At 39.3% G+C, this 27,005-nt stretch overlaps 2 protein-coding genes across 9 annotated transcripts in view; both read left to right on the top strand.

Annotated features, from left to right (window-relative positions):
• nbeal1 (neurobeachin-like 1) overlaps positions 1 to 18,751 on the top strand; it is a 56,261-nt gene extending 37,510 nt beyond the window's left edge. For 2 of the 6 annotated variants that reach the window (XM_056241588.1, XM_056241586.1), the window contains 27 exons: positions 620 to 795; positions 1,453 to 1,741; positions 2,758 to 3,069; positions 3,209 to 3,358; positions 3,861 to 4,018; positions 4,201 to 4,325; positions 4,424 to 4,547; positions 5,338 to 5,486; positions 5,573 to 5,706; positions 5,880 to 5,981; positions 6,091 to 6,186; positions 6,549 to 6,673; positions 7,467 to 7,607; positions 8,929 to 9,059; positions 9,585 to 9,694; positions 10,011 to 10,128; positions 11,335 to 11,432; positions 11,869 to 11,985; positions 12,071 to 12,160; positions 12,749 to 12,858; positions 12,940 to 13,112; positions 13,293 to 13,387; positions 13,480 to 13,596; positions 14,713 to 14,874; positions 14,957 to 15,105; positions 16,792 to 16,927; positions 18,466 to 18,751. In XM_056241588.1, the coding sequence (XP_056097563.1) occupies positions 620 to 795; positions 1,453 to 1,741; positions 2,758 to 3,069; positions 3,209 to 3,358; positions 3,861 to 4,018; positions 4,201 to 4,325; positions 4,424 to 4,547; positions 5,338 to 5,486; positions 5,573 to 5,706; positions 5,880 to 5,981; positions 6,091 to 6,186; positions 6,549 to 6,673; positions 7,467 to 7,607; positions 8,929 to 9,059; positions 9,585 to 9,694; positions 10,011 to 10,128; positions 11,335 to 11,432; positions 11,869 to 11,985; positions 12,071 to 12,160; positions 12,749 to 12,858; positions 12,940 to 13,112; positions 13,293 to 13,387; positions 13,480 to 13,596; positions 14,713 to 14,874; positions 14,957 to 15,105; positions 16,792 to 16,927; positions 18,466 to 18,567 (3,789 nt within the window). In that variant the 3' untranslated portion in view covers positions 18,568 to 18,751. Of the gene's footprint in view, positions 1 to 619; positions 796 to 1,452; positions 1,742 to 2,757; positions 3,070 to 3,208; positions 3,359 to 3,860; positions 4,019 to 4,200; positions 4,326 to 4,423; positions 4,548 to 5,337; positions 5,487 to 5,572; positions 5,707 to 5,879; positions 5,994 to 6,090; positions 6,187 to 6,548; positions 6,674 to 7,466; positions 7,608 to 8,928; positions 9,060 to 9,584; positions 9,695 to 10,010; positions 10,129 to 11,334; positions 11,433 to 11,868; positions 11,986 to 12,070; positions 12,161 to 12,748; positions 12,859 to 12,939; positions 13,113 to 13,292; positions 13,388 to 13,479; positions 13,597 to 14,712; positions 14,875 to 14,956; positions 15,106 to 16,791; positions 17,185 to 18,465 lie in introns of those variants that run through there. The other 4 variants (XM_056241587.1, XM_056241583.1, XM_056241585.1 and 1 more) reach the window with 3 other exon arrangements.
• Positions 18,752 to 23,353: 4,602 nt separating this feature from the next.
• The window catches only part of rbm26 (RNA binding motif protein 26), a 29,225-nt gene continuing 25,573 nt past the window's right edge, over positions 23,354 to 27,005 (top strand). For 2 of the 3 annotated variants that reach the window (XM_056241542.1, XM_056241540.1), the window contains exons 1-6: positions 23,354 to 23,545; positions 23,642 to 23,736; positions 24,148 to 24,266; positions 24,511 to 24,647; positions 25,261 to 25,349; positions 25,472 to 25,719. In XM_056241542.1, the coding sequence (XP_056097517.1) occupies positions 23,678 to 23,736; positions 24,148 to 24,266; positions 24,511 to 24,647; positions 25,261 to 25,349; positions 25,472 to 25,719 (652 nt within the window). In that variant the 5' untranslated portion in view covers positions 23,354 to 23,545; positions 23,642 to 23,677. Of the gene's footprint in view, positions 23,554 to 23,641; positions 23,737 to 24,147; positions 24,267 to 24,510; positions 24,648 to 25,260; positions 25,350 to 25,471; positions 25,720 to 27,005 lie in introns of all 3 variants that reach the window. The other variant, XM_056241541.1, reaches the window with a different exon arrangement.

Raw genomic sequence — 27,005 nt, 5'->3', positions numbered from 1 at the left:
CGTTCATAATTAATATTTTTATTGAGCAAGAACTCATTAAGTTGATCAGAAGTGACTGTAAAGACATTTATAATGTTACAAAAGATTATAAAATAAAGGCTTTTTAAAAAAAAAAAATCCATTCATCAAAGAATCCTGAAAAAAAACGTATCATGGTTTCCACAAAAATATTAAGCAGCGCAACTGTTCATCATTGATAATTTTTTACATTACTGTTTTTGATCAAATAAATGCTTTGTTGAGCATAAGAGACTTTATTTAAAAATAATTGTATAGTAAATATATAGTTGTAATAAAGTGAAGGACTTAGTAGGTTAACACACCACACATTTCTAATTAAATGAAATGAAAAAATACCTTTATTAGCCAGAGCCAATGTTTTTTTCATTTGAAATAAGACTGATTGATTGATTGATTGATTGGTTGATTGGTTGATTGATTGATTGATTAGTTGATTGATTGATTGATTGATTGATTAGTTGATTGATTGATTGATTAGTTGATTGATTGGTTGGTTGGTTGGTTGATTGATTGATTAGTTGATTGATTGATTGATTGATTGATTGGTTGATTGGTTGATTGATTGATTGATTGGTTGATTGATTGATTTTCCGCCCAGCGTACGGAGGAGGAGTTGTCTCGCCTGCTGTTGGAGATCGTGTTGTGTGTGATGTGGAGAGGTGTGGAGGGGTCAGATGACACTGCCTGGCTGGAGAGGGGTCAGGTGTTCTCTGCCCTCACCAAACTGGGCACTGCCAATGAGCTGCTGCTGCCCGTCGACCACATCAAACTCAGGTGAGAATACAGCTCAACATAGTTTCCTTGGAACTGCAGCTAAATACTAATAATGCACACTTCTTTTTTTTTACTGAAACCAAAATGAATTATTGACGTCTTTCTGCAGTTAAAACACTGATTGAGCAATTACATATGACATTATATTATACTATAATATAATACGCCCCTCTGATGTTCATTCATGTTTATTTTGTGCTATAATGATGATTATGTAACGATGATCTGTTCATGTGCCGCTTTAACTCAAAAGGATTTCAGCCGAAACCAAAATTTTCATTTAAATACATTTTTTTGCTTCTCATTTTAGCACTCAGAATCAATCTATAACTAGAACTAGTGTTAAGACACCAAGAATGATAACTATAACGATAACTATATTAGCGTCCACACCAGCAGATATTGTTCTGTTTATTTTAAGCTGCAGTTTTTAAGCAGGATTGATTCTGATTGGCTGTCAATGTCATTCATCAGCTGGAAAATAATTGTTCTGAAAGTGACTCCAATTCTATTGTTTCTCTGTGCTGTTATCGCTATAGTTGTAGTGTGGACTCTCTCTGCTATTCTTTTATATTCAGAACGATTTCTAGAACTATATAGTTATCGTCCTTGGTGTGACTGGGCTTTTAATGCATTTGCTAACCTCTTTCTGTCCAGTCTGATGGAGAGGATGTTGGAATGGGCCGTAACGGATAACCGTGAGGCGACGACGGCCACGCTACCACAGCACACAGAGAATGCTGTGCGCTTGCTTCACGTGGTGCAGGACTTCCTACAGGCTGAGGGTCTGGTGAATCCCGCCCTGTGGACTGAGAAGGTTCTGGATGAGACGGTGACTCTGATGGACGGGCTGATGGTGTGGTACGCCTCAGGGACGCAGTGGCTCCAGCTGTCTCAGGTGGGACTACGGCTGCTGCTCGGCTTCATGGCTCAGGAAGATCCGCAGGTGAGACCTCATAAACCTATTACCTGTGATCAAAACTTTGCTGAAAAGAACCTGTTGTACACACTCTACAGTCCACTTTAGACATTCTACTAAGTAACTTTGCAACTACATGTCAACTAACTCTCATTAGAGTATAAGTAGACTGTTATGGTAAGGTTAGGGGGAGTAGAATAAGTTGACATGTAGTTGAAAAGTTACTTATAGTCAGTAGAATGTCTGTTGGGGGGACCATCGATAAAAAGTATTAGCAGATATTAAGTAGACAGTCTACTAATACTCTAATGAGAGTTAGTTAATATGTTGTTGCAAAGTCACTTATAGTTAGTAGAATGTCTAAAGTGGACCATCGAAAAACAAAAAACAAATCTTCTACATGCCTTCTAGTAGTTCATATTTTTTTAGCAAGTAAAAGGTCTTCTTGATGAATTTTAAAAACTTTCATCTTCAGGTCATGGTACATGATTATTTTTATAGAGTCAACATAACAATAACTACTGGTATATTGTTAGGAATATTTCAAGATGAACATATTCTGGATGAAAGCAATTTAGGTTTACTTGACTATCCATATTTGTTTGTTTTTTAGGAAAATCATGTTAAAAATGTGAGTATCAAATATGATACATCAGGCTTTTGAGGTCAGGAACATTTATTTGTACATATAATGCAATGCAATACAACAATGATTAAGAAATCATCATTGTATTGCATTGCATTATATGTTTTTCTCCCACGATAAAAACTACAGAGCTTTGATCATAAAACTAAGCATGTAAATTTCATCTTACTAAGACATATTATTGGGAGATATAGCGTGACACCTGGTATTTATATGCATTTTATGTAAATAGTTTGCTATACTGTAAATAATCTGCTATACTCCAAACTTTTATCTTACCGACCCCACATTTTAGAACAGTAGTAATTATTGGTATTAGTACTCCTAAACATGCTCCAATACCAATATCTGAAACTAAAAATCTTTCATTAATTCAGGCTGTTTGTTCTTCCGACAGGTGTGCGCCATGGCTACGGCTAAACTGAATGGCATCTTACAAACCAAGACGGTGGACTCTCAGGACGAGGCCTGTTATCTTCTGGGCCGCGTGGAGGGAATCCTCAGGCGCTCCGTGAGCGAGGAACGGACGGAGGAGACCTACTCGTTTTTAGTGCCTCTTCTCCGGACCCTCCTGTCTAAAGTCGACAAACTCCTGTACATGGAGCTGCACCTCCCTTCCCTCCCCGACACCAACGGAAGTCCGTCATTCTTTGAGGATTTCCAGCTGTACTGCAGCTCCCCGGAGTGGAGGGTCTATTTGGATAAATATGTAAGAGCTGTATTACTACAGTAAATGCAGTTAATTTCATGCTGGTCGAACTCTCATACTCATTTTCTGTTTCAAATAGTATGCTCTTCGTCGCCCCCTGTAGTTTGTAAAGCTAAATTTTGTTTATCTGTCTCTTTAGATTATCCCCTACATGAAGCAGTATGAGATCGAGACGTTCAGTCAGGGTCATGAGAACATGGCCCTTTTTTGGAAGGACTGTTATGAGGCGTTCATGCTCAATCTGCACCGCAGGGACAGAGAGAGAGGAGAGAGCAAGATACGCTTTCAGGTACCAACACATTTACACACACATACAAATGTGTTTTCATACATTTACATTCTTACTGAATTTCTTTTTCAAAGAAATGCTGTTCTTTTGAACTTCCAATTTAGCAAAGAAATAGAATGTATCAATTTCCACAAAAATATGAAGCAGCACAGCTGTTTTTAACATTGATAATAATCAGAAATGTTTCTTGAGCAGTAAATCGGTATATTAGAGTTATTTCTGAAGGATCACGTGACATTGAAGACTGGAGTAATGATGCTGAAAATTCAGCTTTGATCACAGGAATAAATTACGTTTCAAAATACATTAAAACAGAAAACAGTTATTTTAAATTGTAATAATATTTCACACTATTACTGTTTTTACTGTATTTTTGATCAAATAAATGCAGCCTTGGTGAACATAATGGGGGCAGCAAATATTATTTCCTTTCAAATTTAATGCAGAATTGAATGGCTATCAGAAATTCACAAACATTTTCATTATCCTCAAAAATCATCAGGAGCAGTTTGTGGAACCGTTCAGTCGTCGAGGGCGTCAGGAAAACCTGAGGTACAACAGCATGCTGAAACAAATCCACACGCAAAACAGCGCCACCCTCAGGCAGTGGAGGGCAGCGCGCAGAGGACTCTTCTGTGAAAGAGGACCCTGGGTGGACAAGTGAGTATGTGTATGTCGCAGAGATCAGGAGTGGATTCTGTTTGTGCCGGTGGATGTGTGTATACGTTTAAAGACTATTCAAATGTGGTTTTCTCAGGGTGTAACAGACTAAAAGCTGTTGGCTATAAAAAAAAATAAAAAAATAAAAAGTGGTCTGTAAAGCAGCTGTTTGTGTTTGGCAGGCAGCAGAAGGACACACACTGGAAGCTCTCTAGCGCTGAGAACTACTCCCGTATGCGACTCAAACTGGTGCGAAATTACAACTTTGACCCCCACAGGGAAGCCAGTGCTTTGAGAGACAACCTGGGTAAGACATACACGCATATAAAGATGGTCACCTGGAACTTTTTATGAATCTTGTGACTGCATTTGGGGAAATAACTGGTTTTGTGTGTGTTACCTCAGGTGTGCAGCACCAGCAGGTAAACGCTGAGTCACTGTTGTTAGAGGCGGTGAAGCAGGTGAAGGTCAGTGATCTGGAGGATGACATCCTGGAACTCCTGGAGGAGGATCCTGCATCGGCCAATCAGTGAGTCTCGCTTTAGATGGACAGGAGTAAAAGTCAATCACTTATACACAATAATTGGAGATGGACATAAAAAATATGTGTGCAATCTCATGGAAACACCTTGAAAATTGTTCTTTAATGTGTAAATGTGTTGATTTTATCTTAAAATAATTGGCACAGTTAATTTGGCTCTTTGCACATGTTGCGGTTTAAACAGCTTAGTCTGTTTACATTTTGACATTAACATGATGACAGATTTTTTGAGTAAACTATCCCTTTAAACCTAAGATGTCTTAAAATATGTCAGTGCCATTGTTTTGTCTCAAGATGCACACAAGTAATGTTTTTTTTTAATCTAAGGCACGTTTATAAAAACTCCTTAAATGTCCTAATTAAACTAAGGTCTAATCCTGGCTTAGTCTAAGCCCTGTCTGTGAAACCAGGTCTATTAATGTGAAATATTATTCCAATTTAAAATAACTTTTTCTGTTTGAATATAATGTAAATTGTAATTTATTCCTGTGATCAAAGCTGAATTTTCAGCATCATTAACCCTTCAGAAATCTTTCTAATATGCTGATTTGCTGCTCAAGAAACAATTATTATTAGTATTCATGTTGAAAACAGCTTCATTTTTTTTGTTGAAACCATGATTTTTTTTTTAGGATTCTTTGATAAATTAAAAGGTCAAAAGAACAAAAATGATCTGAAATGTCTTTACTGTCAATTTATCATGTCTTTGTGGAATAAAACAATTCATTTCTCGATCAAATATCCGTGTATGTGAACACGCTCGCTGTCATTCTCTAAGGGCTGATTCAGAAGAGGCGGGTCAAAAGGAGAAGTTGGTGATCTCAGAGGACTGTGAGCTGGTCACTGTGGTCGACGTCTATCCGGGTCGTCTCGAGCTCACCACACAACACATCTACTTTTACGACAGCAGCGCAGAGAAAGAGGAAGGTGAGGAGGAATGGGGGAAGTGCAGTGTGAAGGTCAAAGGTCATGTATGTGAGGAAAGAGATGGTATTGATGTTCTCCATTTTCAGGTGTAGGTCAAGACTTTAAATGGCCTCTGTCTCAGATCAGAGAGATCCACCTGCGCAGATACAACCTCCGACGCTCGGCGTTAGAGATCTTTCTCATCGACCAGACCAACTACTTCCTGAACTTCAAGAAGGAGGTCAGAAATATTTCAAGTCATCATGAAACGGAAGTTGCGATAATCTTTTCTTCTCTTTTGTGATGTATATCCAAGGGACCTGATTTTGTTCTTTGGAAATTGCTTGGATGGTTGTGGTTTGCTATTGGTGGATCTCATGTGATTGACAGGTTGTTTCCGTGTTTGATTGACAGGTGCGTAATAAAGTGTACAGTCGGATGCTGCTGCTGCGCTCTATCTCTCTTCAGAGCACTCACTCACCGCAGGAGCTGCTCAAAGCTTCTGGACTCACACAGGTCACTGCAGACGTATGAGGCACTCTCAGTTTAGGGATTTGATGTTGTATATGTAGACTGAACGTTTAGAGCTGATTTAGTACTGACTTTTACTTCTCTCTATCATCAGAAATGGGTGAACAGGGAGATCTCAAACTTTGACTACCTGATGCAGTTGAACACTATAGCAGGAAGGACGTATAATGATCTGGCTCAGTATCCTGTGGTGAGTGACATTTACACACACACGCTCATGATTCTGTTTCAACTGCAGTATGGTCAAGTAAGACATGTTCCCGGATCAACATATTTTGTTGATCCTGGAACAACATTCCTGTCCGAAAATGTAGTCCTATCCCTACTCCTAAACCTAACCCTACCCATAACTCATCCCTAAAATCAGAGGGAAATGATATGTGAATAACACTGATGTAGAAGCACCTAACTCTGGTTGTAAGCCTAAACTTGACATAAACTGCAAACTTGTCCCTCAAATCTGATTGGTTGATTGGAATGTTGTTCCAGGTGTACTTGTATGGTCACACATCAGCGTTCATTCATTACCTGAATGATCTTACATGTTTTTAGTTCCCCTGGATCCTGTCGGATTATACGTCAGAAGAGCTGGATCTGTCAGATCCGCGTGTGTTCAGAGATCTCTCCAAACCTGTGGCAGTGCTGAACGAGAGGAACGCCAAAGCCGTCAGAGAGAAGTGTGTTTCTGTCTCTGTCTTGTTCTCTCAGTCCTAACAGATCATATTTACTAAGATAGAAAGCTCAGTGTTTACTGCAGGTTTCACTGTTTCATAGTGTTATTTATATACTATTATAGACCTTATGTAGCCACGCCCCTTTTCCGTGCTGAGCTCATTGTCTTTTGACTTCCGGTCTGTATTTTCACAGCAATCTTGCGTAGTTATGAATGAACGGCTCGTTAAAAAAATTCCCAAGGTCCATTTGTTAAGACATATGCTTTACAATGCTTATCATAAACATTACAATGATAACTTTCGTTAACTCTACAATAAGTAAATCAACTTCACCAGCTAATTCCTCCTGGACAGCGATGCCATAGAAATATACAGAGCGACTGCAAAAACGGAAGTTCAAAGACAATGTTCTAAAGATGGCGGCGCCCTCGTTTCTCTGGTGCATAAGGTCTATAGTATTTATAAATATTTTAAATCATTTTTAATTTTAGTTAAAGTTTTAGTAATTTGGTTATGTGCTTTGTTTTTCTATTTAGCTTTATTTGTAATTTTTTCCATTTTTCTAAATATTATTTAAGTGCTGTCAAATCGATTAATCGCATCTGACATAAAAGTTTTTGTTTATATAATGTGTATTAGGTTCCATTTCAGATGTAGGGTGCTCGTTCAGAAGGAAGTTTCCTATTTAGACAGTGAAGCAGCTCACTAGGTTTTGCAAAAGAGCAAATGTTTTGAAAGTCGATTTTGCGGCAGCAATAAATGCAATTGATTTAATGTGCATGTAAATGATCTGCAGATATGACAGTTTTGAAGACCCCACGGGCACCATAGACCGCTTCCACTACGGCACGCACTACTCAAACGCTGCGGGAGTCATGCATTACCTCATCAGAGTCGAACCCTTCACATCCCTGCACATCCAGCTGCAGAGCGGCAGGTGAGGCTTCTCTGCTTTCACTGCTGTTTGCCTTTTTATTCCATTTCAGTGTTTTTCTGTCTGTTCTCGCATCTTTTGTCAACCAAATCACACAGTTGTCTGTTTGCTTTGAAAAGAAAAGGTCACTGAAGTGAAATTCATTTAAAGGCCTTATATTCTAAGATCTTCCCTGAAGTCCACTTGCAGTAAACTGTCAATCAAGTTTTTTTTTTAAACTAAAATCAGGATTGTTTTAGTTTTTCATGGCCACTCTCTCTCTCTCTCTCTCTCTCTCTCTCTCTCTCTCTCTCTCTCTCTCTCTCTCTCTCTCTCTCTCTCTCTCTCTCTCTCTCTCTCTCTCTCTCTCTCTCTCTCTCTCTCTCTCTCTCTCCGATCCTTAGAATTAAACGGCCTGTTTTTGATACTGTACCTTTAAAGGAACACTCCGACTTTTTGGGACTTTAGCCTATTCACCTTATCCCCCAGAGTTAGATAAGTCCATACATACCTTTTTCATCTCCGTGCGTGCTATAAGTCTGTTTGACGCACCCACCGCTAGCCTAGCTTAGCACAAAGACTGGATGTAAATGGTTGCAGCTAGCATACTAATCCAAATAAGTGACAAAATAGCGCAAACATTTTCCTGTTTACATGTTGTGATTTGTATAGTCACAGAGTGTACAAAAAACAAAGTCACATGAGACACAGACATATTTTAACCGTATAAATACTGGGAACTATATTCTCTGAAGGCGAAGCACTGCTACTTGGGCGGAGTGATAACCGCAGCACCTGAGACGCGCCGTGGTGAGGAGCAGAGAGAGCGCGTCTCAGGTGCTGCGGTTATCACTCCGCCCAAGTAGCAGTGCTTCGCCTTCAGAGAATATAGTTCCCAGTATTTATACGGTTAAATATGTCTGTGTCTCATGTGACTTTGTTTTTTGTACACTCTGTGACTATACAAATCACAACATGTAAATAGGAAAACGTTTCCGTTATTTTGTCACTTATTTGGATTAGTATGCTAGCTGCAACCATTTACATCCAGTCTTTGTGCTAAGCTAGGCTAGCGGTGGGTGCGTCAAACAGACTTATAGCACGCACGGAGAAGAAAAAGGTATGTATGGACTTATCTAACTCTGGGGGATAAGGTGAATAGGCTAAAGTCCCAAAAAGTCGGAGTGTTCCTTTAAGAGTGGCATCTGTTATGATTGGCTATTTATTGATTGATATTTAAACATGGGCAGTCATATGTAAATGTGTTTATGGCTATCTTCGCAAAATCCTATTTTCTAATAAATGAATAAAGTTGATCTTTTGTTGGTCTGATTGTCTGTGGCAGGTTTGACTGTGCTGACCGTCAGTTTCACTCCATTCCTGCTACCTGGCAGACCCTCATGGACAATCCCAATGATGTCAAAGAGCTCATCCCAGAATTCTTTTACTTCCCGGAGTTCCTGGAGAACCAGAACGGTGAGCAGGCAGCTTTGTTAAGAAACTTCGTTAAGAATTGCAAAAACTCTCGCTTTTTTTCCATTTATTCCAACACAAGCTTCCATCCCAAAATCACAAGATTGCTTGAGCTAGTGTTGCCAGTCAAGCTGGAATAGAAGAAAGCTTTTAAACCCTCCTGTTGTGTTAAAAAACTGGGTACAACTTTTCCGTTTCCATGCAATTTGGCAAAAATTGTCAATGTGTAAAACATTCAAAAGATTCATGTAAAAACAGAAGTCAATATGACCCAACACAAAAGATGTGCAGCCTTTCCAAAGCACATCCACATGTTGAAACGTGCACATGTTTCTGACAAACATTCAAGAAGAAATAAATAGCTTAAACAAGTGTTTCAAGCTGTTTAAGAAAATTGAATGCGGGTTCATTTAGAAAATAAAATGATACTTCACTTTTAAAAACTTAATTTCAACCTACTAAGTGTCATGTTTCCCTTCATTATAAACTCCTTTTTATCATATCGTCTCATTCTCTCTTTCATTGTAGGATTTGACCTGGGTCGCTTGCAGATCTCTAAAGAGAGGGTAAATGATGTCATCCTGCCTAAATGGGCCAATTCTCCCGAGGATTTCATCTACAAGCACCGCAAAGCCCTGGTGAGCCCGTTTCTGATGACCTCATCACTGCTCTTCCCCACTAACCTCAATAGAGAGCCTCCGGGGAGGGATGTGTAATTGAATACGCTCCTCTCTCATTATCTGTTTCTCTCTTCTTCTCAATTCCTCTGCTGCTTCTGTCCTATTAAAGTAATGGCTTTGTGAAAGGTTACAAAACTGGAACGACAAAAGAGTCTTTCCCAGTCACCTCTTGGCAGATTCTATCTGGCCCCAGGTCTATCCTTAAAGAAATAATGGTTTGGATGCATAGCATGTGAGCACTTTCTTGATGTGGATGTTGTGTGTCTCTGCTCAGGAATCAGAGTATGTGTCGGCCCATCTGCATGAATGGATTGATCTGATCTTTGGCTATAAACAGAGGGGCCCAGCTGCAGTGGAGGCCCTTAATGTCTTCTATTACTGCACTTATGAAGGTATGAAGTTGTAATGTCGATAACACATACCTGTCAACACTCCCGTTTTTTAGTCCTATCTCCCGGACCCCTCCCGGTTTGTTATTTCTCCTGGGAAACTCCCGTAATTTGCATGGCCCAAACTCCTTTATGAATAATCGGACCAATATGTTTGTCTAATGTTGACCAGTTGCCAGATCTTGTATTAAATGCATTATATTCACACAATCCACACACATCATATACAATTTCAACCCGTTTGTCATCTCAACCTGGCAACCTATACCCCAGTTGCGCAGTCGCGGAAAGCTCAACCTGAAAGCGAGCACTTCAAATATGAGAGGAGAATGAGTCCTGCTGACATTTTGAAATACTCTGGGGTTTTTAATGCTTTATTTAACATCACAACTCACAAATATAAAAATAGAATACTCTGAGTGAAATACATGGATGCTTGCATTTTGACGTCACCACCGGGGAATAACCTGTTGTTGTTTTTTATTAACACAGTCTTGTAACCACACGGTTAACTTGCATTGGCAGGTCATTGATTTGCATGTAAACCGGTAAATCGAGTTATTTCAATAAACTGAGCTTTGGTAGTTATCAGTGTAAAGGTGTGCGTGTACACATGCTCATCAACTACAGTTTATTTAATGTTTAAACTACCATTTCTACAGCAATTTTTTTTTAATAGAAACCATAGCTGCATTGATCTAGACATGATAAAAAGGCACCATTTATGTACAAATACCACAATTACTGTGCTAGAATGATGTTGGTGAATGAATATTGTCCTTTAAACTAATTCTTAAAATTAATAAATACTATGATACTATATAAATAATACTAAAATGACACTGTTAAACTGTGGTCTCAAGTCAGACATCTAATTTCATACATAGCAGTGCTAGATTCATGTCTTTTTTGTCTCTTCTCACATAGCGAAATAATTTCAACATATAACCATATTTTATGCACACTTATTAATTAATTAATTTGGTAAGTAGCCATATAATAACCAAAATCATGTATTGACAGAAAAACAAAGTCCTTTAGGGTGAAATAAAACGTGTCTGTTTAACATCAGGGTCCTTATCAACCTGTTGGTGTCTATGTTGCGATAATGACTTCAAATTATCACTTTATAGTGTTTATAGTGTAAATATAATTAATATAGTGCAACATTTAAATTTAGCAAAACGAGACTGTGTCTGGCTGTTTTAGGGGCTGTTGATCTGGACGCCATCACAGATGAGAAGGAGAGGAAAGCTCTAGAAGGCATGATCAGTAACTTTGGACAGACACCGTGCCAGTTACTGAAGGTACGACACTCTGATGCTTCTTCAAACATGCAGGCAGTGTTATTACAAGCTCAGATGGAGATCACTGAACATTTGCAGCATCTTTAAAGAATGAGTTCACACAAAACATTTGACATTTACTTACCCTCACTTTGCTTTAAACTTGATTTGTGAGTAAATGGTGGCAGAATTGTCATTTTTCAGTGTTAAATGGGTTGCACTTTATTTTACAGTACGTGAACTTACAGTATACTTACCTAATAAGAAAGTGCTGGGCAGTACATGGGTTAAGGTTAGGTTTAGGAGTAGGTTCAGGGTTAGTACCTAGTTATTACCCCGTTATTATAATTACTATAATAAGTATGTACATGGGGAACTGGACTGTAAAATAAAGTGCATAGCATTAGTGTACAGATGACATAAACATGACAGATGCTCTGTGTTAATGTGCATTCAGGAGCCCCATCCCGTGCGTCTCTCTCTGGAGGAGCTGGAGAAGAGGAGAACTCGTCTGGACTCCTGTCCTCTCAACATTTTTGAGCACCTCACTGAACTCAAATCATTCTTCATTGAGGTGACTGAATGAGCAGTCCTGCATTTCGGTGTTGTTCTGTTGAGTGACAGCTGTGGACTGATGGAGTTTCATCTCTGTGTTTTAGGGCATCAGTGATAATGTGCCTCTGGTTAAAGCTGTTGTCCCTAAGAACCAATCACATTCATTTATCTCGCAGGGGAGTCCAGATACTCTGGTAAGTCTTACAGACAGGTTTAAAGAGACATAACATCTAAATTGACCCTATTATTTTATTTATTTATTTTTGATTAAGGTCCCTTGTCTTATTGTGCACATTTAATCAATGCATTTACATATGTATATATTTATTCACTTATATGTAAAAATAATTTTGACTCAAATAATTTATATATAATTTAAATAAATATGTATAATTATTTGAGTTTATTTTAATTGGTAAGCAGCCATGTATTAAGTGAGATAATGTACACACCAACATACATTTTTTTTATGATTCTCTCTCATTATGGACAATTTATCAATGCACACTGTAATAAAAATAAAAATATTCAAATTAAATTAAAATGTATAATACAAATATTTGAGTCAAAGTAATTTTATATTCATGTAAATATCATTATTTTATATAATTTTCTATGTACTGTTGGAGTCTTGATCCTAACCCTAACAGTGTTTATTTTACAATAATGGCCATAATACATGATAATCCCAAAATTATAAATAAATGCATTGCAAATACCATTCCACATTGTCTTTAATGCCCTTACTCTAATCATAAATAATGTGTATTTGGGTCATCAAGGTAACGCTGAGCCACAACTGCTTGATGGGAACTCATGGCTGGCTGCCCTACGACAAGAACATATCCAACTATTTCACCTTCATCAAAGACCCCACCGTAGCCAGTCCAAAGTGAGTCTCTCTCACGGTTAACGTCTCACATCCTGTTTGTAGCTGCCCTGCACTTCCTTTAAAATCTTTCTCTCTCTGTAGGACTCAGAGGTTTCTATCAGGGCCGTTCTCTCCCGGGGTTGAAGTCACCACTCACCTGTTTGTTGTGTCTCATGACGGGAAGTTGCTCTTCAGCGGAGGCCACTGGGACAACAGCCTCAGAGTGACGTCACTTGTCAAGGGCAAAACAGTCGGTCAACATATCCGCCACATGGGTAATGGAAACTCTCTGCTTCTCTTGACCTTCCTCTTCTTCCCCTCTTTCTTTCCGCCGGTCTGTTTTTATCTCATGAATAAACGCATCCAGATTGTATGTTCTCACTTTAACCTTGAGTTGCAGGAAAGAGTTCTGCTAACTTGTGCATGTTTGTGTCTATATGTTTCTGTCCCGGCAGACATCATAACGTGCCTGGCCACAGATCACTTTGGGATTCACCTGATCTCTGGCTCCAGAGACACCACCTGCATGGTGTGGCAGGTGTTACAGCAGGTGTGGAGCATTTTTGTTCTCTCCTCATATAAAGGGGTTTGTATTTCTACTGCTGTGCTGGGACTCTGTTAACTTGGTGTGTGTGTGTGTAGGGAGGTGCTCCGGTGGGTCTGTCCTCTAAGCCAGTGCAGGTGTTATACGGACACACAGATGAGGTTGTGAGTGTGTCCATCAGTACAGAGCTGGATATGGCGGTCTCTGGATCAAGGGTGAGACTCTTCTCTCACACAGTCACTCAAAAACACTTGCTGCTTTCCAATTTGCCCACTTATACTATGCCCTAAAAGTATGTACTGTTTTTGTGAAGAAAAGTACATACTTTTTGAGTGTGTCCCTAAGCTTACCTGCTACAAAACTACTTCATCATAATTGTGTGTTTAACGGACCTCTCTGTTGCTTAGGTACGTGCACCCTGTCACCGTATAAACTGCCCTGTCAGTCATCTTATCACAGTTAAAATCCTCCATATTCAATTTAATTTAATTTCCTACCGTATCGGAGAGAAACGCACGGGCACGTTAATCTGCCAGTCGTGTGTCTTTCATGCAGCGACTCTCCTTGTGTTTGCATAATGATGCGTTTAAAAGTTAATGACCAAAGCGCATCTTTATAAAAGTTCACAATGCTGTTGCAGATGAAATATAATGTGAATAAAATTGTAGTTCTAATTGAATCTTCGTCAAATGCGCAATGGGCAATATTAGCTGTTAGGGTGTGCATGGATCTGCACTTCGGTTTCTAACCAGAAATATTAGACCATCTGGGTATCAGTGCAATACTCATTACAACATACAATGATCTGAGACACACTAATTCTAATTTCTAATATTATTTAGGATGGATACGTGAATTGGGACGCAGCAACTGTTTACTTCTTACACCTATTCAGAATTCAGAAAGTTGACATCAACAGTGGCATTGTGTTAACCAATCATAATAGAGCTCATTTACATATAGAATTTCTAGTAGTAAAACCATCCTAAAAGGTCCTTGCACACGGAGTCAGAAATTCGCATCCGAAATTTTCGCACGTTAACAAATAAAAACGACCTCACGTTATGTCAATCACGCTTGCACACTGCCTCCGAAACTTTCGTCCGTCATAAAAAAAAAACCGGATCCGTAGCAAGCACTTTGAATGGTGTTTGAATGGTGTTTTGACAGTTTAGAGCCACCGAATATGAAAAAACGCAAATGAAAATTTAGGACTCGGTGTGCAAGGGCCTTAAGGGTCAGAAAAATGATCAGATATTTTGGCCAGAAAAGTGGATTTCAAGAAGGAAAAAAGGTAGAACCATAAAGATGAAGGCATTTTTGTGTCACAGGATGGAACAGTGATGATTCACTCTGTTCGGAGAGGTCAGTACATGCGGTCTCTGCGGCCGCCGTGTGAGAGCTCTCTGCCCATGTCCATCATGCACCTGGCTGTGTCCTGGGAGGGACATCTAGTGGTGCACACCTGCATAGAGCCCAAAGCCACACTGAAGGTATCAAACACGACCTCCTCTTCTCCCCGCACATATTTTTGTGCCCATGTAAAGCGATCCTCTTTGTGTGTGGTGTTTGCAGGATAAGAACGCCCTGCACCTGTACTCGGTGAACGGGAAGCATCTGTGCGGTGCTCCTCTGAAGGAGCAGGTGACAGACATGTGTGTTTCAGGAGAACATGTTGTCATCGGCAGCGAGCAGGGTTTCCTGTCTGTCAGAGATCTGTACAGGTGAACTTAAACAAGCTTCAGCTTTCTAAAACCAAGCAGTTTCAGCAGTTAAAGGATTAGTTCACTTCAGAATCAAAATTTCTTGATCATTTACTCACCCCAACGTCGTCCAAGATGTTCATGTCTTTCTTTCTTCAGTCGAAAAGAAATTAATGTTTTTGAGGAAAACATTCCGAGATTTTTCTCCATATAGTGGGCTTCAATGGGGTCCAACAGTTTGAAGGTCCAAATTGCAGCTACAGTGCAGCTTCAAAGGCTCTACACGATCCCAGCCGAGGAATAAGGGTCTTTTCTAGCCAAACCATCGGCCATTTTATAAAAAAAATAAACTTTTCTATACGTTTTAACCACAAATGCTCGTCTTGCACTAGCTCTGCGATGCACCACTCATTACGTAATCACGTTGAAAGGTCACGCGTGACGGAGGCGGAAGTACCGACCTAGTGTTTACAAAGCAAACGTGCAAATACTAAGTCAAACGCCATTTACAAAATAATAAATAATAGGTAAAACAACAATGTTGGAGGAGAAAATTAGATGAAGTTTTTCGCTCTTCGCCTTACCCTACCTTTTCGAACCGGACCACGCGTGACCTGTACAGAAAACCTTCATTTCTTTTCAACTGAAGAAGGAAAGACATGAACATCTTGGATGACGTGGTGGTGAGTAAATCATCAGGAAATTTTAATTCTGAAGTGAACAAATCCTTTAAAGGGATAGTTCACTTTGAAATTAATTTTTGGTATGTTTTAGCTTACCTCAAGGGCATCCAAGATGTAGGTGTCTTTGTTTCCGCAGTAGTTTCAATTTTGATATTTTTAGGTCAAACCGTTCTTGTCTGTCAGTCATATAATGCAGGTCTATGGTCACCACCTCAAAGAGCATGCACAGAGAAGTCCAAATTAAACATGATTTAATGACTCGTAAATGTAAGTACACATTGATGGCACGAAACGAGCGGTTTGTGTGAGAAAACGAACAGTATTTATATCGGTTTTACTCATTGTTAACACAGAGATTCGTCTTCGTAAAATCGTCTTCCATTGCGATTTCCTGTATATCTAAATATGTTTAGATCTTTACAGTGAAAGGTAACACTTCCGAAATCTCTGTGTAAACAATGAGTGACTTACACGCGCGAGAGATCACTTCCGGCGCTTGCGCAGACCGAAGCGCCCGCGCCCTCAGATCACTTGGACGTGGCTGTGTTTACAAGAGGTAAAAACGATATAAATACTGTTCGTTTTCTCACACAAACCGCTCGTTTCGTGTCTTAGGCCATCAATGTGTACTTACATTTACAAGTCAAATAAATCATGTTTAATTTGGACTTCTCTGTGCATGCTCTTTGAGGTGGTGACCATAGACCTGCATTATATGACTGACAGACAAGAACGGTTTGACCTAAAAATATCAAAATTGAAACTACTGCGGAAACAAAGACACCTACATCTTGGATGCCCTTGAGGTAAGCTAAAACAAACCAAAAATTAATTTCAAAGTGAACTATCCCTTTAAATTCCCCGAAGCCAGAAAGTAATGGCTCTTGAGTGACATTAGGACTGTCACTAACGATTATTTTGGTAATCGAGTAATTGTGTTTGTTATGTTTTATGATTGCTATCAGATTGTAAGCATGCCTGTTTTATGATCATAACACACCCTTTCTCCTGGTTACCACGGCAGCCTGACTCTGTGTGTGTCGCCGATGGCGATGCGGGTGCCGATCAGGAGCGTATCTGTGACCAAGGAACAATCTCACATCCTGGTGGGACTCAATGATGGCAAGCTGATCGTGGTGGGCGTCGGCAAACCCGCGGAGGTAAAAAACTCCTTCAGGAACTACATCACCCAGAGGATGGAGGGTTCGCCTCTCATGAACACACTGCGGGTGCGATCGCCCGCACGCCTGCTGCATCTCAGAGACCAGAACACGTTCAGCCATGACGTCATCTGAGACAAATACACACACGCACACACTTAGCAGATGTCAAGTTCAGATACAACAATTATTGATGTTTACCTAGCTATCTAAATAGGGACTACAGACTAATCTGAACACAAAACCATAACTCCAATCTGCATTTTTAGCATAATTTACGTTTTTTTAAAGACATGCCTGAAAATAGTACTGTCAGATTTAGCTGATAACATCTGATCACATTTTTGCTATTTCATAGACAAGCAATCAATCAATCACATAAACATAACAAACAATACACACACACACGCACACAAACATAAAAATGTAAACGTGCATTGAAACTATTGCCAAGGATTTCTAACTTGAGCATTTGTTGTATAATCAGTGGTAATTGTGTAAATGTTGTTTACTTAGTTTTCTATTAGCAGTTGGAGTTGTAGCCTAACCAGAGATGATACTACTAACAATGCCAACGGTAGTAGTAATAATAAATAACTCGTAGTGTCATGCTAATTCTAGAATAGTTTTAAAACTGTAAAATCATTGAGGAGGGTTTGGATGATTGTTTATTTTCTTTACGGACATTTTTCGATGTGCTTGAATGCGCAGGTATTCATGCCAAACACTGAAGCTATTTTTTTATATTTCAAACAATGCAATACTTAAATATCAGTAGCTTGAATAGCAGCATTTGGGTTTCTGCATTAGATGAATTGATATGTTTTGATTGGAGAATACAGCCTGAAACATTCTCTACATCAGTACATAATCACAGACGCTTCTATCTAAGTAAACTTGATTTCACACATCAGTGATTTCCAAAATGAAATTCGTAACTCAGAGCATGTGCGTTTGCCGTTCTCAGCATTTCCACAAGGGGTGCTATAACGGACATTAATATAAACTGTCGTTTATGTTCACGTTTTTCATAGTGGAACATGCTTGTAGAGAATCTTTTTTTAGCGAGTTAAAGTTAATCACGCTTGATTTCCTTGAATTATCACGCATCATTTGATTTTAACTCTATTTCCCCATTGATTTCTGAGGTTAGTTAAGGCAAATTAAGTCTCTGCCTCAGGCAAAAGAAAATGGAAAACACTGATTCAGTTTGCCATTTTCAAGTATGTGCAACAGGACCATTCGCTTGAAATGCATTCGCAAAGCATTCCGTCTGTGTTTGCGTACTTGCGTCGAGTATATTTCGGGCCTTTGGGTTTGTATACGTACATAGTCATACAACTATCATTTCCTTATCTCATCTTATTTTGAGTTGTCTCACATGAAATGTAGCTTTTGATTTTGCACTAACCTCAAAGTGAATCCAGCACAGATGATCTCACATGCACTCATCAATCATCTTTTTTCCCCCACTGTTCACCTCCTCTTTCCTTTTATCCTTCACTGCACTCTCCTCTCCTTTCCTCTCCGTTCCTCAGATGCGTTCTGGCCAGATTACGAGGAAACTCTGGGGCTCCAGTAAGCGTCTCACTCAGATCTCGTCTGGAGAAACAGAGTATCACACCCAAGAGCAGCCCTGACCCCGCCCCCTAAATCCCAGCCTTCCTGCCTGATTGGCCCACTGCCCTGTCAATCACCCAAACCCATTGTTTCAGTTCAGAGGATGGCTCTCCTCTCTCTGAATCAATAAGAAGGACTTTTTTAGCACCTGTATGCAAATCTGTGTGTTGTAGAGCCAAACGTATGCATGTTCCCTCGTACATGTCGTATGTGTTGGCGTAAACGTGTAGTTGGACTGGTGCAGGCACCATCTGACTATATGTGTCTGAAATCTGTGAAAATCCTAATGTTGACCCTCCTGACCCCGCCCTCTCTGTCTTTTCCACCACGCCCATTTTATGTTAATCATCATTACCACACCGTCATCATCAGCATCATTACAACAATATCTGTCCGGATATGCATTTTATGTGGTTTTGTAGTACGTGTCCATTTATTCAGTGGCCTTTCATAGGTGATCTTGGGTAACTTTTGGATGTTCCTCGAATATTTTATCAGTGGACACAAGCATTATTTATTTGCACAGTCTTGCTTTGGCACAGACCTCGACAGGTGGACGATCATTTACACCAGTATAATTCACAATACGTGTGACGTATAGACCAACACATCATACACCGCTTCATTTTATAACAAAACTGATGTGTGTGGAGTGCTAAGGTTGATTTGTTTTGTGTGTGTGTGTGTGCGCATGACTGTTGAATGTTCATTACTTGAATTACGATGTAGTTATTTCAATGAAGAGTGCAAGATTTGATTTCAATGTTGTGGATGTATATGCAGTACTACAGTTTGATTTGTTGCATCTGCAGTTCTTTTTTTGGGATAAAACACTACAAATACAAAGTGGGAAAAGTTCGAAGGGCTTTGTGAGACAGTAAGCAATACGGTTTGTCCTTCTGATTACACTTATTGAAGCATTCCACTGGTTAAACGATGCTCCGCAGTCTTCCTAGTATCCAAACCGAGCACTACATAGGGGAGCGGGGGTACTTGTGTGCCACGGGACAGCTAGAACCAATGCCGTATAATTCGACAGTCAGGTGAGACGCTGTTTCCCACTCCTCTTTTATATTTCTAAGCCATGCAGTCTTGGTTTACTATGCAGGTAAACTTCCAGGCCTTCTAGAGAATTCACAGTTACTAATTGACGTCTGAATTCTTGCTCCTCCATATGCAGTTTTTATTTCTTCACCATAAGATGTGTGTACGTGTGTTTTTGTTTCCCTTACAAAAATGTACCGTAGTAACCATAGTTTCTGGCAAAATGCTTTAGTCAATTATAGTCGGAATGGTAAAATCATATGAAGTCTAAGAAAGCTTTTACATTTGTTAATGCCAAATTACAACATTTACATTAACTGAGGTATTTTGGTGGACGCTATCTTTTCCATAGTGTTTTTTTGAAAGGGCTTAGTCTGCTTTAATTCTCATTTTCTTACACTAATGTCTTTCTGAGTGACACAATTCATTCCTTCACTAAAGGGCGGTTGTTTTGAAACGTATAAGTGATCAATAATATGAAGATATTAATGAATACCAAAACGCAGACGTCTTTATCAGGATGTTGGTTTTGTTTGGTGTGTGTTGTATATGTTCTTCCATATATGTGCTTTAGTTTGCGATGGTGCTGAAGTTTAGATTTGAAGTCTAAACCGATATGTTGTTTGTTTTATTTCCTGTCACAAAGTGCTCCCTGCATCTGCTGTTTGCTCATATACCGAGAGATCTAGATTGATGCTATGATTTCTTTGCATTTGTTCTTTTTTTAAATCTTGCTTTTCTTAGAATCTCAATGTCTTTTTGTTTTTAAACCGGAGATTCCCAATGTGGCTGTTTTTATTCACATATCTCTTTATATGTATATGCGTTTTTCTTCCTTTAAACGAATGGAGTGCCTTTTTATTCTCTTTCGTCATGGACATTAGACTCCATGATCGATGACTCGATGGCATGACCTTTCGTGACCCCTGTGGACAGCCAGACAGACTTCAGCAGCGACTCGTCCGTCATGTCAGACCTGTGACTTACTGAGCTGCTTTTATTTTAGCCGTCACTAATGGATGTGTGTATATCTGTGCTTATTTATGAATCCAGTATGAAATGTACAGCATGAATTTTATTTCTGTCTATGAATTGTATTTTTGTTTTGTGTGCACTTTCCAGGTACGGCAAATTGTAAGAGATTTGTTTTAAATGTCTCCTTGATCTGTACAGAGAAAATGCTTTGTTATACGTGAAGATTTATCATTAAAGTCCTGTTGAAAACTCTCAAGTTGTTTTTGAACTGAATGATAGTTTTCATTAATAATTTAATAAAATACAATAACATTATTTGTGTAATTTTACAACATCATTAGAATGAGACATTGTGAATCTTTACACTATCATTTATTATTTTATGCATCACAGAGTCACAGTGGCAAATCATTAGATTTTGTTTTCATTAATGAGTCATATATGACATGACAAATATATTTTAGTGTGAAACAGGACTATGCATGATACAAAAAACATTAAGATTTTATATTATGAATGTGTATTTAAAATAATACAGACAAGAGTAGCCTAAAAATAAAGAACATTGGAAGAACACAGGGTTACGTCACAAAATAATTGTATAGTAATAATTATATACACACACACGAGTTGGTATAGCAAGTACTTCATTTTTTGAATATATATATATATATATATATATATATATATATACACACTCACCTAAAGGATTATTAGGAACACCATACTAATACTGTGTTTGACCCCCTTTCACCCTCAGAACTGCCTTAATTCTACGTGGCATTGATTCAACAAGGTGCTGAAAGCATTCTTTAAAAATGTTGGCCCATATTGATAGGATAGCATCTTGCAGTTGATGGAGATTTGTGGGATGCACATCCAGGGCACGAAGCTCCCGTTCCACCACATCCCAAAGATGCTATATTGGGTTGAGATCTGGTGACTGTGGGAGCCATTTTAGTACAGTGAACTCATTGTCATGTTCAAGAAACCAATTTGAAATGATTCGAGCTTTGTGACATGGTGCATTATCCTGCTGGAAGTAGCCATCCGAGGATGGGTACATGGTGGCCATAAAGGGATGGACATGGTCAGAAACAATGCTCAGGTAGGCCGTGGCATTTAAACGATGCCCAATTGGCACTAAGGGGCCTAAAGTGTGCCAAGAAAACATCCCCCACACCATTACACCACCACCACCAGCCTGCACAGTGGTAACAAGGCATGATGGTTCCATGTTCTCATTCTGTTTACGCCAAATTCTGACTCTACCATCTGAATGTCTCAACAGAAATCGAGACTCATCAGACCAGGCAACATTTTTCCAGTCTTCAACTGTCCAATTTTGGTGAGCTCCTGCAAATTGCATACCTGCCAACTTTTGAGTTTTGCTCGGCGTGAGATTTGTTGACGGGGGGGGGGGGGGGGGGTCTCGCTCGCGCAAGGTCTCTCGCTCGCTCTACGCGGTTTGGAGCACAATCTCTGTCTCGCATGCACGCTTGCTCTAGATAACGGGAGATTTTTAACGAATTTGCGGTATAACTAGTCGATCACGAGTGGCTCAACAGGTAGATATATAGATAAACTCATCTTCCAGGCATTTGACCGCCCGGGTTGACACTTCAGCGTGAGAAATCGGGAGTGTGGCGTGTGAGCGTGTGAAACCAATCAAATGCGGGTGTCTCACGGCCAATGCGTGAGAGTTGGCAGCTATGAAATTGTAGCCTCTTTTTCCTATTTGTAGTGGAGATGAGTGGTACCCGGTGGGGTCTTCTGCTGTTGTAGCCCATCCGCCTCAAGGTTGTGCGTGTTGTGGCTTCACAATACTTTGCTGCATACCTCGGTTGTAACGAGTGGTTATTTCAGTCAAAGTTGCTCTTCTTTCAGCTTGAATCAGTCGGCCCATTCTCCTCTGACCTCTAGCATCAACAAGGCATTTTCGCCCACAGGACTGCCGCATACTGGATGTTTTTCCCTTTTCACACCATTCTTTGTAAACCCTAGGAATGGTTGTGCGTGAAAATCCCAGTAACTGAGCAGATTGTGAAATACTCAGACCGGCCCGTCTGGCACCAACAACCATGCCACGCTCAAAATCGCTTAAATCACCTTTCTTTCCCATTCTGACATTCAGTTTGGAGTTCAGGAGATTGGCTTGACCAGGACCACACCCCTAAATGCATTGAAGCAACTGCCATGTGATTGGTTGATTAGATAATTGCATTAATGAGAAATTGAACGGGTGTTCCTAATAATCCTTTAGGTGAGTGCATATTAAAAAATTAAGCGCTTGTGATTAGATTGTTACATTTTAAAATGCTCGTAATCAAACTACAATTATTTTTTTTATTGATTACATGTTATTCTCATAATGACGGTAAATTATTCATAATTCATTGACTGTCCCCATCCTATCACTTTTTTTATCTTTTAAATTTCCTTTCGAAAGAAATCCTACTGCTCTAATTTAAGTACCCCCTGAGATTTTAGCTTACAAGTTAGGTCAATAATATAAGTTAGATAATAGTCTAATAATTATTATAATAATACAATTAAGTTAACGCTTCTCTGATGTCGGTTAATATCCACATGCCATGCTGGGTGGTATGTATGAACTAAATTCAAATAACACAAAAGTTGAAATGTTTTTTAAAGAAACATATTTTCATATACTGTAGAATCTGATTTGTCAAGTGTGAGGCTGCCTGCCCCTTTAAGAAACTCTCTGGAAGCATAGGTCTGGAAGTGACCGTGTGCGGCGGCGTGCTCTCGCGAGATCTGCCCGCGAGAGTAAACAGTCGCCATTTCTCGAAAGTAAGAAAGAGCAGAAAGTGTGGCGGACAGTTCGTTCACATCGGCAAAGAAACCAACCCCTACCAACTCTTAAATTAAACACCGTATCTAAGCTCTCAGTTACCGGCTTTCTTCCCTGACTGCTGTACAATAGATGTGATATTTTAGCCGGAGTTTATGAGGGCGGTAAGTAAGTGAGTGAGTGAATGAGGCCTGACAGTACAAACACATTACTATATCCTGACTAGACTACAAACTCACTGTTGTTGACCACTCTCACAGGGGCACAGCTGCAGAAAAACAGCCCTCCCCTGAAAAATGATCATTGAAAACCTCGATGCCTTGAAGACATGGCTCTCGAAGACTCTTGAACCCATGTAAGTGATGCACTGTGCATTAAAATGAGCCTCGCACATTGATGCTGTATAATATTTTATACTGAAATCTTCCTGGATGTCAGTGGGTTCAGTTTTATGCGACTTAAACTATGACTGACAAATGCATTGACTCAAGAACTCTCTTTTTGTATTTTAATTTTAAGTTGTATTGCAGTTAATACAAGAATGTAGTGTATTAACTATATGCTTGAATCTGGTTTACTTAGTAGTTATGAGTTACTAGCAGTTGGTAGTTGAGTCTATAGTACAGAATACTGATTATTTAAATTTGCTGTAAAGATATGGTAGGTTGTCATATTAAGGACAGAACTGCATTATGCACTCTTTATGTGCAGCTGAAGATCATTTAAGTGAAATCTTCTAACTGAAGTATATGTATCTGTCCCTCAGATGTGATGCTGACCCTTCTGCTCTTGCGAAATATGTGGTTGCCTTGGTGAAGAAAGACAAATCCGAGAAGGAGTTGAAAGCACTATGCATTGACCAGTTGGATGTATTCCTTCAGAAAGGTACAATCCAATATAATGTTCTGAAGATATGCAGTTCCCTAAGTGGCTTTTGCTAAAACCAGGGGAAGAACCCTAACTAGTTGGATCATGTCAAGATGGTTGTTGTTAATAATGTTCTGAAGTTACTTTGATATTATTCGGCTGACAGCTGCTTCAATTCCATGCCACTTATTTCTGTTTAGATTGCTGCATTGTCAGAACCGAACCGTTGATGTTGTTAACATGCGTTTGATTTTGTTTTCAGAGACACAGATATTTGTGGATAAACTTTTTGAAGCTGTGAATGCAAAGAGTTACCTACCTCAACCAGAGCAGCTGACTTCCACGAGCAGAACCGAACCTCACCAGCGCACTGAGAAAGATGAATCAAAGAGAGAGGAGGTAAAAACATAAATAAAATAAAAAGTCCTTAAATGATGCTACACTACCAGTCAAAAGTTTGGGGTCAGTAAGATTTGTTTTTACTTTTGAAAGAAAGAAATACTTTTATTCAGCAAGGAGACGTCAAATTGATCAAAAGTGACAGTAAAGACATCTAGAATGTTACAAAAAAATTCTTTCAAATAAATACTGTTCTGAATTTTCAAAGAATCCTGAAAAATGTATCACGGTTTCCACAAAAATATGAAGCTGCACAAATGTTTTCAACATTGATAAAACTCAGACAGTGTTTCTTGAGCTGCAAATCATCATATTAGAATGATTTCTGAATGATCATGTGACGCTGAAGACTGGAGTAATGATGCTGAAAATTCAGCTTTTATCACAGGAATAAATTACATTTTAATATATTTTCAAATAGAAAGCAGTTATTAATGATACTTCACAGTTTTACTGTTTTTACTGATCAAATAAATGGGTGAGCATAAGACAACCACTTTCAAAAACATTAAAAAATCTTACCAACCCCAAACTTTTAAAGTTTTATTGTGAAATTTTACCTTAGATGTCTGTTTTTTATTGTGTTTGATGGTTCTGATTATTTTACAAGCAGCTCAGCCGAGATGAGGATCGAGAAAAGAAATTCCCCCGGAGAATAAACCACAGTCCTCCGTCTAGCTCCAGGTACAGCCGAGACAGCAGGTGAGACTAACATTATAAAAATGTAACTTTCCTAAAATGCCTAACACACACACATATATTTTGAGCTGCCTTGTTTAATAACCTCATCTGTATTTTCTGTTCTATTTTAAATGAATGTTCAGGAGAATAGATGAGCGCAAGAAAGATGACCGCACCAGGAAACGAGAGTATGACCGTAACCCGCCCAGAAGGGACTCTTACCGAGAACGCTACAACCGCAGAAGAGAACGCAGTCGCAGTTTCACTCGGAGTCGCAGTCGGAGCTGGAGTAAGGACCGCACTCGTGACCGAGAAAGAGATCGGGACAGAGACCGGGACCGCAGCAGATCGCGAACTCACTCACGGACTCGCACTAGGAGCAGAAGCAGAGGTGTGCCGTCTAGAACCATTTTAAACAGACTTATATTTTGTGACAGACTGCATGAAATATTTTTACTTAAATACTTTAACTAAAAACAGTAATTTTAGTTTAAGTGTTAATTAAAATGTTTTTGAAAGAAAATTCTTATGTTCACCAAGGATTCATTCTAGGGATGCACGATGATATCGGGACAACATCGGTATCGGCTGATAAAAGCTTAAAATGACCATCATCGGCATCGGCCGATATGAATATTTGATGAGCCTTGCCGATAGGGTGGCGTGTTTCCTATGCGCATGTGATGACTGCGAACGAAGCATGAGCGCCAGCAACTTAAACTGCCAACTAGGGGTGTGCCGTGCGTCTCACGGTTTTTGATCGTGGACGATTAAAATGTCTCCATGATCTGCTTTTGAAGAAAAATCATAGTGTCGTGCATTCTATCAGTTCAATTCTGGCGCCTTCATCTCAACATACTGTACAACGCGACGTACATTCACATCACATCACATGTAAACGCAGAGGTAGAGTTACACTCACGGGACACCGCAATTCACAAAAGTTCATTATTTGCATGTGCGTCAAAGTCTTGCTTGGTAAACATGTCATTCACGTGCTGATGCGCTGTTCTAACATCCGCTTTTCTGAGCGCGTACACCCGACGCTCACAGGAACTAAAGCTGTCACAGCGCCTGCATACTGGACTAATCTTTCGAGTCTTATTGCGCTGATACTGTCAAATACACACAAGGTTTACATAAACAAAGTTGGTTATGTCTAAAGTGAAAGCAAACAGAGAAAATCTGCTTGTCAAATGCGTGTATATTAGACGCGTCGCGTGCAGTTCTTAAAGAGACAGTATCTATAATATGCGGCCGCTTGTCCTTAAAGAGATACTGCACCCAGAAATAAAAATTCTGTCATTATTTACTCACTCTAATGTTGTTCCAAACCTGTATTCATTTCTTTCCTGTGCTTAAATATACTATGGAAGTCACTGAAGTACAGCAACTGTTTGGTTAGCCACATTCTTCCAAATAACTTTTTTCAACAGAAGAAAGAAACTTGAGAGAGTAAAGGATGACAATTTAAATTTTTGGGAGAACTATCCCGTTAATGTTAATAAAACAACAAAACACAGAGGAAATCACTCACTGCTCTTGACTGAGAACTTTAATAGAAGCTTTAATACGCTTTTTTTGCACTTAAAAAACAACAACAAATATATCGGTATCGGCATCGGGCAAAATTAGTTTGAAAATATCGGCATATCGAATATCGGCCAAAATCCTATA

Source organism: Rhinichthys klamathensis, unplaced genomic scaffold (assembly GCF_029890125.1).
Source record: "Rhinichthys klamathensis goyatoka isolate OS25496 unplaced genomic scaffold, OSU_Roscu_1.1 h1tg000654l_1, whole genome shotgun sequence".
NCBI lineage: Eukaryota > Metazoa > Chordata > Actinopteri > Cypriniformes > Leuciscidae > Rhinichthys > Rhinichthys klamathensis.
Note: the sequence above shows the minus strand (reverse complement) of the source record. Positions and strands in the feature narration are given on the sequence as shown.